Consider the following 14,154-nt stretch of genomic DNA (forward strand, 5'->3'; position numbering starts at 1 on the left):
AGTAACAAATCCAAGAATTACTTTTCTGAAAAATAACACTTTATAATAAATATAAGAAAACATCTAGCAAATGCAATCAAGAAAGAAACACACAATGCAAGATATGAGAAATAAGAACAGAGATCAAAATTCCAAATTAAGAAAAGAATAAAGCATATAATCTTTGCTAACATCTATCAAAAACATTGCAGACATCCAGTTCATATCCAGCTAGAAAAACCCTTCTCCAAATTCCTCTCGAATCTTCTGCAGTTTTCCAGACCACTCCAAAGCTCCCACTTCCCAAATGCCTCAAAGTCTTCCCCAAATGTTCACCTCACGTATCTCTTTTCATCCTTCTCCTCCCTCCCTCTTTATCATGTAGGGTTACCATGTAGAAGTCAGATCTCCATCTCTCCCATTACTTGAATTCTCTACCACAAAGAATACCCTAGAACTGATCTACCAAGCCAAACTCCTAACTGTTCTCCAAGTCCTGATTTTTTCATTCAGTTCCCATTTGCTCCCCTTCATCTCCTCATGCTTTATATCAGAAGTCTGGGTTCCAGGCCACAAAGCTTTCACACATGAACTAATCTATAGAACTCACCCCCCATCCCCATCCATCAAAAATATTTCAAGTCCAAGCAACATTGAAAACAGAGCCCTCAGAGGGCGCCTGGGTGGCTCAGTTGGTTAAGCGTCCGACTTCGGCTCAAGTCATGATCTCACAGTTCATGGGTTTGAGCCCCACGTTGGGCTCTGTGCTGACAGGTAGCTCAGAGCCTGGAGCCTGTTTCAGATTCTGTGTCTCCCTCTCTCTCTGACCTTCCCCTGTTCACACACTCTCTCTCTCTCAGAAATAAATAAAACATTAAAAAAAAAAAAAAGAAAAAAGAAAATGTAGCCCTCAGGAACCAAGGGGGTTCATCCCCAGAACTCAAGGATGGTTCAAAATTGGAACTTAACATAACATGCCACATCAACATAATATTCAAGGTAAATTATGGGACCTCAACAGCTGCTGAAAGACATTTATAAATACAAACAGGAAGCTGCTAGGACAAGAATTTTGAACAAAAATGTAGTTGGTATCTCTGTAAAACAGACAGAGATTAAGGTTGGGGGCAAACAGAAAAATATACTTTTCTAGATCTAGTAAAAGGGAAATCAGATCCAAAACTTGAATTTACCTTCATTTGTGTCCTCCTCAGGCCCAACTGAACCTGTTACAGCTTGGAATTTGGCCTTGTGGGATGTCTACCTGCCTCTCTAGAAGTCTGGAGAACTGATCTTACCAAAATTATTAGCCATTTTTTGTTTTATCAGCCACTAATATAAGTAACTGAATGTTGATTATGTTCTCTTGTGATCTATTTTTAAAAAAATAAAATCTAGGTTTTCTCACATTCCTAAATACATATTCATTGTAGTTAATTAGAAATCTGCATTATAGAGGTGCCTGGATGGCTCAGTCAGTTAAGTGTCTGACTACTGATTTCAGGTCAGGTCACAATCTCACAGTCATGAGATCAAGCCTCTAGGAAGGAAGGAAGGAAGGAAGGAAGGAAGGGAGGGAGGGAGGGAGGGAGGAAGGAAAGAAAAAAAGAAAAGACAGAGAGAGGGGGAGGGAGGGAGGGAGGAAGAGAGAAAGAAAAAGAGAGAGAGAAGAAATCTGCAAAATGTAACATTCTCACCATTCAAAGATGACTACTAATTAACATTTTAGTATATTTTTTCCCAGTATGAATTTGGAAATATAAGTACTCTTGGTGTTTAAGAAGGACAGAAGTTTGTCACTGGAGTTATAACAATCATTTCTGTGTCTCAAACCACTCAATGGGACATCAGAGTCTACTAGATTAAAGAGTTGTAATACAGTCTCAAGGCAAGAGATTAAACATTTGTCTACCCAAAGCACCAAGGGCATTAGATGCCATTCCATGGGAGTAGTGTGACTTTCTGTGTGTGGTTTAGAAAAAAGCCCTACCAGATGGTTCAAAATAATCAGGGCCTATGTGGTGTATACACACGCATGCACACACTCACACACACGCACACACACAAGCCAGTTGAGAACCTTTGCCCTAGGAAATTCATGGATGATTGATTTGTTTGAAAAGTGTATGGATAAAGGACCCATAGCTTTCACCAAATCCCCTGAATCTGTGACTCTTTCAAAAGATCCTAGTTTGTAGAATTCTTTTCAGCTCTAACACTCTGACACTGCTTTAGGCTGGGACATTTATTCTGCCAACTTAGAAGACAAAATTCTTGGAAAAGCTGGAGGACAGAAATGAAACTGAGTTCTTGTATCAGAAGGAGGTTTTGAGGGAAGCTAACCCATGGAAAATGCACACATACCCTTTTACCTTCTCTGTATCATCTGTCTCGCTGCGACAGTGCTTCCTCTAATATCAAACCACCAGAGACTTAACAAGAGTTATCTCAATGTAAAAATAACCCCACTTTCAAGGATATGCCCAGGAGTGTCTGTTCCCAGCACTACTCCCAGTTATACCTGTGATGAGTACAAGAGTTACTAATCTTGGGGTCAAATTAAGAAATGGAAGGAAATAAGCTATCATACATTCAAGGCCTACCATGCATTTGACATGCCTTAAAACTTTCATCTGATAAATTCCAGAATCAGGCCTCAGCCCTGGCTCTAGTTAATGTTAGAGTCTAACCTTCAAGCCAAATATCCTCCCCTTATCATCAATCGTGCATGTTTTGTATTCTTACCTATACCCTGGTTTTCTCTCAAACTTCTACCTTAATCAGGAGATCAGTTAAACACGTATCAGCCTTACTTTAAAAAAAAAAAAAAGAAAAAACTTACATAGGGGCGCCTGAGTGGCTCAGTCGGTTAAGCGTCCGACTTTGGCTCAGGTCATGATCTCAAGGTTCATGGGTTCGAGCCCCGCGTTGGGCTCTGTGCTACAGCCAGCTCAGAGCCTGGAGCCTGTTTTGGATTCTGTGTCTCCCTCTCTCTCTGACCCTCCCCTGCTCACGCTGTCTCTCTCTCTCTCAGAAATAAATGAAAAACATTAAAGAAAATTACATATTTTATTTTGAAGCACTGATTCTGAAACATAAAAGAATTACATAAAACGAAATTTTGGATTATGAAACAGATTAAGAATTTACTGTTCAAATACTGCCACCTGGTGGCCAAAGATAGTAATCCCAAAAAATAGAGCTCTCTTAGAAAAGGTATGGAGGGGCGCCTGGGTGCTTAGTCGGTTAAGCGTCCGACTTTCGCTTAGGGCATGATCTCGCGGNAAACCCCAATAGCCCTGATCACCTGTTAGCAAGATTTCGAAAATGTATCTGGAACATTATATGAGAAAATCTTAACGTGTTTATGTTCCACTAATTCTGATTCATAAGAGATACACTGTCCATAAACAACGGCAACAGAATATTTATCAAAATGTTTCTGAAAGCCAAAGATGCAGCCTCACAACACACTTGACATTTAAATCAGCTGCAACAGAAAGAGTTCTGTTTTCTTTCTGCTTTCAAAGCATGACACAAGGTTTCATTTGCTCAAGAAAATTTTATTGGGATCCTATTATTCTAGGTTCACTGAATTTCATTGGGTACTTGGTGGAACACCAGTAATAACATCTGAATGTGAGTGTGGGCCAAAAGTTCCCACCTGCAGAGGCCACCTTCCTGTCATTCACATTAAGGGGACAAATAGTCTATCAGTTTCTCAGGTAGGTAATTCAGATAGGTGTGTCTAGGGGGGCCTCTCCAAAACCTTGGGTCTCTTCCCTAATGCCTGACCAGCCAGAGGGATCACATTTTAGTATTTGACATACTTCCTACCATTGCTCTGTCATGAACATTTTCCCTTTCCTGGGTTCTTGAAAGCAAAAGTAAGTTTCTGTTCCCTAGTCACTGGGCAATTCTCTGGGTATTTAGTAACTTAGAGAATATTTATTACAGTGGAAATGCTGTCCATAGTGGATAAGAATCCAGCTGCTCAACTGGCTTTTCAAGCACCCCTGAAAACCCACTTCTCTGCCCTGGCCCTGGCCTCCTATCTCCAGAATGCAGCCAAGGAAAGAGCAGCAAAGATTGATGGTCTATTGGTGAACCAGGACTCAGAGGTGCCCGAGAACCCTGGCAACTCCAAACAGCATTGTAAGAGTACACCCTATAGTTTCTGGAGAAATTTCTGCCAAAGGTCCTTGGCTAATAGTAGCTAGTCATTAAATTTGAAAACATGATATAGGTTTTCTTCCAATCAAAGCAAACAATACAGGACAGTAGTGGGGGCAGTGGATTGTGTCAACTTTCCAACTTGGAGCTGCCAGAAGTCTGGGACTATTTGCCTCCTTTTCAGTCTTAGATCTCATGGCCACAGTACGGAGCCAAAGGAGCTACCAGCACATGGGGATGATGTGTACAGTCCACATGAGTTGTAATCAACTACTATTTCTGCAAACTGCTCTTCCCTCATCCATGAAATTCTAGCGGGACCATCAGACTTGTGGCCCTCCACCCCTCACCTCAAGACGGTCCTGTTACTTGAGATGGCCAGAGGATGCCATCTACCTATAAGACACATAATTAGTCTAGAGATGAGTATGTGACCTAAGCGAAGGAGTCAGTGTCTTTTCTGTGCTTTGTAGAAATGTGGAGGGGTAAGGGATGGAGAGGATTGAGCTCTCTCACTCTGAGGCCCACACCTGTTCTTGCTGCCCTCTGGAGAGAGTCAACACAGAAAAGCAGAACTAAGAAATGAAAAGGGAGCCTAATGATGTCATTTAAGCCCCTAGAAATTCAGCTATGCCCTTTGCCTCCCTGATAGGCATGAGTGCAAAGAATTTCTTGTGCTTTAGAAAGTTTATTCAATAATTCGGTTTTAGGGGGGAAAAAAAAAAGACCCAGAGGACAGAGCAATGGGAACTAACCAGCTGAAGGCTGAGGACTCAGATCTTACTATAATCTAATCCAAGTTCCTGGTTATAAATATGAAAAACCAAGGGGCACCTGGGTGGCTCAGATGGTAAGCACAACTCGTGATCTCAACTTGGGCCTTGATCTCAGGATTGTGAGTTGAAGCCCTGTGTTGAGCTCCATGATGGGCATGAAGCCTACTTAAAATACATACATACCTATACATACGTACCTATGAGAAACCAAGGTTGGAAATGCAAAAGAGCCTGCTTGAGAGAATACTCACTGAGGCTTCACAGATCAGATAGGGTTCATTTGGGCAAGGAGACTAGGACTGAATGCTGGACCACCCCACTGCCTGGTCCTTTTCATGTTCATGCTTGTTTAATCCTCAGTCAACATGGGAGGTACATATTTTATTTCCATTTCACAAATGATGAAATTGAGGCCAGAGAGGTTAAATGACTGCCCCAGTGCTACACAACCAACATGGAAGGCAGCTGAGCCTCAAATACAACTCTAAGGTGATTTTTTTTCCTCTGCATTTATATGAAAAAAATATTATGAGGCAGGACAGAAGTGAGTGGGACTTAGGAGAGTGGCTGATCCTTATTCTCAAATAAGATGTCAATGTCTACGGTGACTGGCTGGCTTAGTCGGTAGAGCATGCAACTCTTGATCTTGGGGTCACGAGTTCAAGCTCCACACTGGGAGCAGAGTTTACTTTAAAATAATATAAGAAGAAGAAGAAGAAGAAGAAGATTGCAGTATCTGAGAGGATCTGGGAACAAAGAGAGGATTGTAATAAAGGCCAATATCTGGTTTAAATTGCTAAATGAGCCCCATAAATCTCTAAGTCCCAGCTGCCTTCTAAAAACTGAGGAAGTTGAAATAGATGGTCTTAAAATAAATTTGCAAAATGGAACAGGCAAAAGAGTTGAATAGTGTGTGGCCCAAAATCCTAGAGGTCTTACTTCCTTTCCCACTGCCCCACATCCTGCCTACTCCCTTCCTTAAAATTTGGGTAGAGAGCAGCTGCTGACAAAGGAACACTCAGGCACTTGAGTGTGTCTCTGATTTGATGAGTCATTCAATAATGGTCTAAATAATGCTAAACATGCATCAGAACACTAATCATTAGTAGACTCTAAAACTCAAAACCCATTCCTTTATGGCAGAGTTTGTCAAAAAATTAAAAAGAAAGGAAGAAAAAAAGAAAAATTTAAGAAATTAAGATATAAAGAGTAGACTACTCCAGTTTAGAGAGTCTAATGGAATTTGAGAGCCCTTTTCTTCAGCTCTGACTTAAGATCTATTATAAACTATTTAAGGTATATTCTTCATGTTCTCATATAAAGCATTCACTTGTTCAGTTTCAGGTTTCCAGTTCAGCCCTATCATCATATCTACCTTTTCTTTAAGCAACAAAAGAACTCGATTATAAATCTGGCTTCCTGGCTAGAGCTGAAGTAACCACCCATATTCAACCATTTTATGTTAATAAAACTGCTGCCTTGCCTCAGCTATGATGGGGCTAAGGTAAAAGAGGATAGTCCCTAATGGAGGAAATACAACTTTGAGTCACAAATATGAGTTATGTGCATTTGTTCTATTTTTTCATGCCAGTATGCCCTGTACCTTGAGAAGACTCCACCCAACTCTAACACAGTAATAAGTCTGGGATAAATAGGAAAGAAAGACCATTTTTTTCTAGTGATCATGTAACAACAGCCCACTTGGGAGAGGTGGTGGCATGGGGCCTATATACCTCAATATTTCATGTCCTTTTTCTGGCTCCTCATTTCACATTTGTTCTTCTAAAAATTATATTGTTCAAAGTCACAGAGTAGCCTGGCTAAACAAAGAATGTAGAGGTGGTCACCTCACTCTTCCAAATTTTCCTTCATTATATCTCATATATATCACATGTATCATCATATATCACATACACTGTGAAAAAGTCTCTCCTTGGTTGCAGTTTCCTATCAAATATTCTCATTTTGATTTTAATATCAACATGCTAAACTATATAACATTGTTGATTAGGCAGAAAATTAAATTAACTGTTTTGGCAATACCTATTTTTAAAAAGTTCACTGGACACCATATCTGAAGTTCAGTTAAATGTTCTGCAACTCTCAAGTACATTGGCTGAGGCCTCAACGAAATCTGTCTTAGTCAGAGATCACTTACTGAGTCCAGCACAGTTAGTACTGTTAACATACTGTACCCAAGAGACATTGCCACTCCCACTATCCTGGGATATATGCATGAGATAGCTGATCTATTTATGCAGATGACTGGTTTTAGTAATGTAGATCCATTGCCTTTCGGATAGCTCATGATAAGTCAGCCAACCAGGGTTCTGAACCCCTCAGACCTGCTTAAGATTTCTCCATTTCCCAAGATTCCTGCCTGAATGTGGTGGCTAAACTAGAGCCAGCAGCTCCTGGGCCTGAATTCCATCTCCAGCCAGAAACCCCCAGGATGTATATGCACCAAAGGGTTGAGGGAGGAGCAATGAGATCAAAGGAGAGCATCTCAGAATATCCTAAAGTCTCTCTCCTAGTCCTTATAGTGATCCCAGACACCTCCTAAACTCCCATGCAAAGTGATGACCTTTTCCTCCAGAGCAGAAGTTATTGGGGTTCACAGAACCCCTTAGGGAAGCACTTCAAGGGCACATAAAATGTGTATAGACACATTATTCTGGGGAGTGAGCTTCATGGCATTCATCATAAATACATTTTTTAATCTAGTCTATGGAAGAATCTTCAGAGCTCTGTGGAACTCTCCAAGTTGTAGCTACTGGGACAGAGAGAGGCATCAGGCCAATTCTGACAGAGATCAGCCCCGAATCTCTGACATTCAGCCATATCCAGTGTATGTGACCAGATGCCAGGCTCCAGGAAACATCCCTGAACCTGCAAGGACTCTCAGTGATCATCTCAAGTATGGTCTGGTCCCAGAAAGGACCACTTGTACCTGGATATCTCAGACAGACCCAGAAGAGGAAAGGTTAGCTAAGCCTACAGTTAGCCAAGTTCATCACATGTTCCACACCAAGCCTCCATGACTAATATCTGAGCAGGAGGGGATGGGTGCCATTGAAAAGGAACAGTTGGGGCATGTGGGTGGCTCAGGTGGTTAAGCACCCAACTCTTAATTTTGGCTCAGGTCATGATCTCATGATTCAAGCCCCATGTCAAGTTCCATGCTAACAGCTCAGAGCCTGCATGGGATTCTCTCTCCCTCTCTCTGCCTTTCCTCCCGTCACAAGAGCACATGATTTTTCCCTCTCTCTCTCAAAATAAGTAAATATTAGAAGAAGAAGAAGAAGAAGAAGAAGAAGAAGAAGAAGAAGAAGAAGAAGAAGAAGAAGAAGAAGAAAAGAAAAAAAGAAAAGGTACAGTTGTCAGCTCCAGGCCTGGTCCTGAAAAGCTTGGGGCCAGGGGTGTCTAGGTGGCTCAGTCAGTTAAGCATCTAACTCTTGATTTCAGCTCAGATCATGATCTCCGGGCTCATGAGTTTGAGCCCCACATCAGGCTCCACACTGTCAGAGCAATGCCTGCTTGGGATTCTTTCTCTCTCCTTTTTTCTCTACACCTGCTGTCTCTCTCTCTAAATAAATTTTTAAAATTAAAAACAAAACAAAACAAAAAAACATGGGTCCAGAGGGCTTCTCCTCAGACCTGCAGAAACAAAGGGCTAGTCCCTAGAAGTAGTCATTCTAATGTCCAAGGTCTCCCTGGATCCTGAAACAAAAGTGACCCTGGATCCTGAAATAAAAGTGAAGGAAGGCCTTCAACTAGCCCAGAAAACCAACCAGAAAACTGTGTGTGTATCCTGGCAGGGCTTAGTCTAATCTGGAACTTTCAGAAATGCAAAGGGCTTTGAAGCCCAGAGTTCATTTATACTATGGTTCTCAGACTTTAGTATGAAAGACAGTCATCCTGAATGTTTTATAATACAGATTCTTAGGCCCAAAGGATTGTGATTCAGTAGTTTTGAGATAAAGTCCAGGTGTTTACATGTTGTAGAAGGAAACTAGCAATTCTGATCTCAGGTATCAGAATGGAGTATACCTCTAGAAACAAAGTTTCTTGGGGCTTTAAAGCATCAGACATGGAAAAGGGGCTCTAAAGGAACTGACTCTCCTCAGAGAAATCAGTGATGAAATGCCACAGAAAGCTTTTGGTCAGCCCAGGTCCAAGGTCCCTGGGAGTCTATGGCCTCTACTGGTTAGTAATACATTTATATTCCTCAACTAACAGGGAAAATAAGTTTGATGCCCCAGAACCAAGACCAACTTTGAGGCCTAGGATCCTTTACAGATTATTAAAATCTTACACTTTAAAGGGTCATAACAAGAGTACCTACCCCATAGAATAGAATTACATACAGTGAGAAATACAATAATCTGAATAAGGTATTTAGCATAATGCCTGGATACACAGGAGTTGAACAAGTGTTAGCTGCTATAATCATTAATTACTACTATTTATGACTATATGACTATACCCATACTCAACCAAGAAGCCACTGTATCATCTTGTTTATGAAAACCTGAGGTCAGTTTTTCGAATTGAGGTTTTCTCCAGAAAGAAGTTATTATTAAGGGTATTCTTTTATTTTTTTAACAAACTCAAAAGCAAAGAGTCACATCCTCAAATAGATCACCAATGTAATGAAAAGTAACATCTTAGATTTCCTTTTACCTTTAGTTCTGACATTATCCAAAAACTGATTTGCTCCACCAGTTACAACCAAATTTGTTCTGAATGAAAAATGAAGGTATGGGGTTCTGTGCAACTTTTCAGTCAACGATGATTTCTACATGCATCAGAACTGAATTTGTGACTATTACCTGCACTCCCAACAATTTTCAGCTATCTAAGATAGCTGTCCCAAACAAATAACTTTATTTTCAGACAAAAAGATCCAGGCAGGCCAGCAAGAAGGCTTGACAGTTGAACCCTGATGAACATGTGGCTGAGTATTTCTTCATCAGCCAGGAATCCCTAATGTTAGGGAAAAAAACCATCTCTCCACCCCTTTGCCAAGCCTGTTTGCTCACAGTGAATACGAACTGGTGAGACATATTTCCTTAGAAGGAAGCATGGGTGATTCTGGATAGAAAATGAAAGGGACAGAAGAAACTAAGTTATTCCATGAAGAAAAGAAAGAGAAAGAATATTATGGAACAGATTAAGATCAGAAAACAAGACCAATTAGTACCTTCAGGATAAATACCAGACCTCTGTAGCTGCCCTAATGAAGGGTACCACAAACCTTTGAGGAGGAAGGATTAAATGTATGGAACAGAAATATATAGCCTGTTCTCTGCTTCCATTTCTTGCATTAGGTCAGTGTAAATATGGCTTTGCTCCCCATTAGTCAGACCTGACATGGATCCAGGAGACTGGGGGGTCAGGCCTGTCCCAGCCACCATCACCAGAGAACACATCCACAACAACCCCAAATTCCTAATTCCTGAACCATTTCAAGTCAGCCCATTTTGTAGCCACTTGGGAACAGAAGAAATTTGTTTGGGGGGTGGGGGGGAAGCTGCATGTTTTAATTCAAGAAATAAAAGTTCACAATCAATCCAGAACAGGTGCCAGAAATTTGCTCTAAACAATCAGCCACACCTGCTGCAAAAGTTCAGGCTCCACATCACTTTGGCCAGTGCCTCCTGAGATGCTCTTTCAGCTGAGGAATGGAAGGCAGCAGCTGCTGGCACTCATGACAACGGAGGGGCAGCTTCAAGAGCTCAGCCATCCCATCTCGGACACTCACTCTGCCAGCAGTCTGTACCATCTCTATCACAGCTGCAGGCAAAGAAAAAAAATTCAGAGCCCAGCTACTCTAGAAAGCCAATACAAGATACCCCACAGAAGAGAAAATCTGACTCCAAATAAAAATATGCCAGGTATCCTAAAGCTAGTAAACTTGAGGTTAACTCACTGCTGGGAATCAGATTCTAAATCTGAACAATCTGTTTTTGAGGTAATTACATTTCTTCGGGACACAATGTAAGCAATCCATGTTTTTACAGCAAAGGCTTATTATCACAGTGCTTTACCCCTGGTTAGCCCTTGGTCAGCGGTAGCTGCCACCATTAATGTCCCAGCATACTGAAGTTCCAAGTACGTACCCCGGGAAATGCTTCCTTCTACACATATACAGCCTTCCCCCGTTAATCAGCCACTCCTCACATGAGGCAGCCCCTAAGCCCCTACCCAGCTGATGGCAGAAGAGACAACTGTTCAGAGCTTTCACGCCCATGAACTCCAATAATTCTCAGGACAACCTTTAAGTCTCCTGTTGTTAGAATAAAACACCTTTCTGACTCTGACGTAACAGCTTTCTAGTCCCGCCCCCAACACCACCACCGAGAAGGCTGCTCACAGCAAAGTGGCAATCCTACTCAACCCAAACAATCCAGTTTATTTTAATGGGTGAAACTTTATAGGGAATACAAAGTTGTACATGAGCTTTTGAGGCCAGGTTATTATCTAGGGAAACAACTAAAGCAACATATAAGAACATCTGAGAAATTGAAACAAATAAGAACTAAACAACACTGCTTACCTTGTGATTCTAGGAAGTATTCTGTATTAAAAGAATTCCAATGTTTTTTGTTTTTAAGGCACGGAGAATCAAAATCCTGGCTGATCACATGAAGGTGTACATGACTGGTTGAGAGGAAAAAAAAAAGATTGACCATTAAACCCATTAAAAACTATGGCTTAATCAAAATGACAATCAGTAAAAGTACAGGTATATAAAATATTGCTAGTGTTTCCATTTAATCCAATTTATTCAGTCACTCACTGAAGAATATTTAAGGTTCATTAAAGAGCCAAGGATTATTCTAACACTGGGAATTCAGCAGTGAACAAAATGAGAAAGGCCTCTGCCCTTACAGAAATTATGTTCTAATAAGGAAGACAAATAAAAAATAAGTAAACAAATGAGGAAAATTCAAATCATTAACACTGCTAAGAAAAAAATAAACCAGGGAAATGGGACAAGAGTGCTCAGGGAGTAGACGTTACCTCTTCATCTAGCCAGAGTGTTTAGGGAAGGCCCCTCCCAGGCAGTGATTTGAGCTGAGAAAGCAGTCAGGCAAGCAGTGTTCTGGGGAAAGTATTTCAGGGAGTGGGGAGGCCAAGTGCAGAGGCCCTGAGATGAGAAAGAACTTGGTGCAACCGAGGCACAGAAAGGTGATGAATCCAGCTGGAATGGTTGGAGCTGAGGAGCAGAGAGACCAGGTAGGAGCCTGAACATAAAAGGTCTTATAGGTTGACAAGGGGTCTGCCTTGTATTCTGCTTACATTGTCTCTGATTTGCACTTTTAAAAGATCACTCTGGCCGCTCTGAGGAGAAGGAACTATAAAGAGGGTAATGATAAGAGTTAGGAAGCTACTGCAGCAGTCCAAGCCATAAATAACATGCCTTAGATTAGACCTGTAGTATTTGGAATATATTTTGCATTCAAACCAGTAGGACTTCCTAATGTGGAAGGATTGGATATGGTTTAGGGGAGGTGCCACTTACAGAGATGGAGAAGCTTAAAAGAAAAGCAGGTTTGGGGAAGAAAATCCAGAGTTCTCTTTTGGATTTATTAAACCAGGTAGGATGTCTTTTTGTATAGCTTTGACTCTTAGAACCAGTAACATTCCGATTCCCCCAATAAATAATCAAAACTGGGGCGCCTGGGTGGCTTAGTCGGTTGAGCGTCCGACTTTCGCTTAGGTCATGATCTCGCGGTTCGTGGGTTCGAGCCCCGCGTCGGGCTCTGTGCTGACTGCCAGCTCAGAGCCTGGAGCCTGTTTCAGCCTGTGACTCCCTCTCTCTCTGACCCTCCCCTGCTCACGCTGTCTCTCTCTCTCTCTCTCCTAGAAATAAATAAAAACATTTAAAAATTAAAAAAAAAAAAAACAAAAATAAAAAAAAATAAATAATCAAAACCAACCAATACATGCAGGAATCCAAAATGGAATAAAGGCAGTAACAAATAAACCTAACAGTATTACAAACAAATAAGGAAACCACACTGAAGGGGGTCAGGAAAAAAATAACTAGCCAAGTGAACTTTGAAAAACAGTAGTTTGGATACTGTAAGAATTAAAAAAAGAGCTGTATACAAATACTGTGCTCTAGTGAGTAAATGTCTTTCTCATAGGGGTATGGGTTAGCAATTCTGTAACTATTTTATGTGTATATTAAGATTGAACAGGTAAGGGGTGCCTGGGTGGCTTAGTGGGTTAAGCGTCCGACTTTCGCTTAGGTCATGATCTCGCGGTTCGTGGGTTCGAGCCCCGCGTTGCGCTCTGAGCTGACTGCCAGCCCAGAGCCTGGAGCCTGTTTCAGAGTCTGTGACTCCCTCTCTCTCTGACCCTCCCCTGCTCATGCTGTCTCTCTCTCTCTCCTAGAAATAAAAAAGAAAATAAAAAAATAAAAGATTGAACAGGTAAGCAAATTTATTGTATCTAATGAGAGCCAGATTTTTCACCGTTGGAGAAATTATAATAAAGGGGGAGACAAGAATGAACCTTGCACAGGTGAACTAGAACGAGAGGTATTAGTACAAATTTGTGCTTTTCCATACACATACACAAGTAGATAAAGAAAGAAATAGGGAGGAGTATATGTCTGTGTGGGTTAGGATTCACGCATGTATTTCCAGGCTCTATCTACAGAGAGGACCTAGGAGTAAAAACACCCTGGAATCAACTACTTCTCTCAATATAGAAACCTAGTATGCAAGTCTTGGCTTATAAATATCATTATCCATTAAAAGAACTAAATAAAATAAAAGGTTCCTTCCAGGCCTACAACAGAAAAAAATGTAGGATGTGCCTGGAACATCTTGCTCCAGAAAATAAAGAAGTGTTAAAAAAATGTTAGGGCCATATCAGAATGATACAGGACCCAACCTAAAGGAGCTTGCAAGGACCAAAGCTAGAACAATTTGAGAAACAAAATGAATACTGACAGACTAAAACCTATAGAATAAAAAAAATATCCATGAGTCCTTACTGACAAATAACTGAATAAATACATAATGGAGGAAAAAGGACAGTTCTTCCATACAGAAGAATTATAATTAAGAAATTGAAAAGAATGGGGGAAACATAAAAGCACTATTAGGCAATGTGGGAAATCAAATAGCTCTGTCTTGGTTAAGGAGATTATAGAGATTGCATTACACTGCTTTCTGGCCCTGCTGAAAACAGCTGACCAGTGTCTGGT

The 14,154-nt window shown here is 41.0% G+C and overlaps 1 protein-coding gene across 5 annotated transcripts in view; it reads right to left on the bottom strand.

The window, feature by feature from the left end:
- Window positions 1-14,154, bottom strand: part of APTX (aprataxin) — a 39,184-nt gene that overhangs the window by 9,187 nt on the left and 15,843 nt on the right. For 4 of the 5 annotated variants that reach the window (XM_077761861.1, XM_077761859.1, XM_077761862.1 and 1 more), the window contains 2 exons: window positions 11,488-11,591; window positions 9,520-10,724 (listed from right to left, as the gene is read on the bottom strand). In XM_077761861.1, coding sequence (XP_077617987.1) covers window positions 10,570-10,724; window positions 11,488-11,591 — 259 coding nt within the window. In that variant the 3' untranslated portion in view covers window positions 9,520-10,569. Of the gene's footprint in view, window positions 1-9,519; window positions 10,725-11,487; window positions 11,592-14,154 lie in introns of those variants that run through there. The other variant, XM_077761858.1, reaches the window with a different exon arrangement.

This window comes from Crocuta crocuta, unplaced genomic scaffold (assembly GCF_008692635.1).
Source record: "Crocuta crocuta isolate KB4526 unplaced genomic scaffold, BGI_CrCroc_1.0 scaffold204, whole genome shotgun sequence".
NCBI lineage: Eukaryota > Metazoa > Chordata > Mammalia > Carnivora > Hyaenidae > Crocuta > Crocuta crocuta.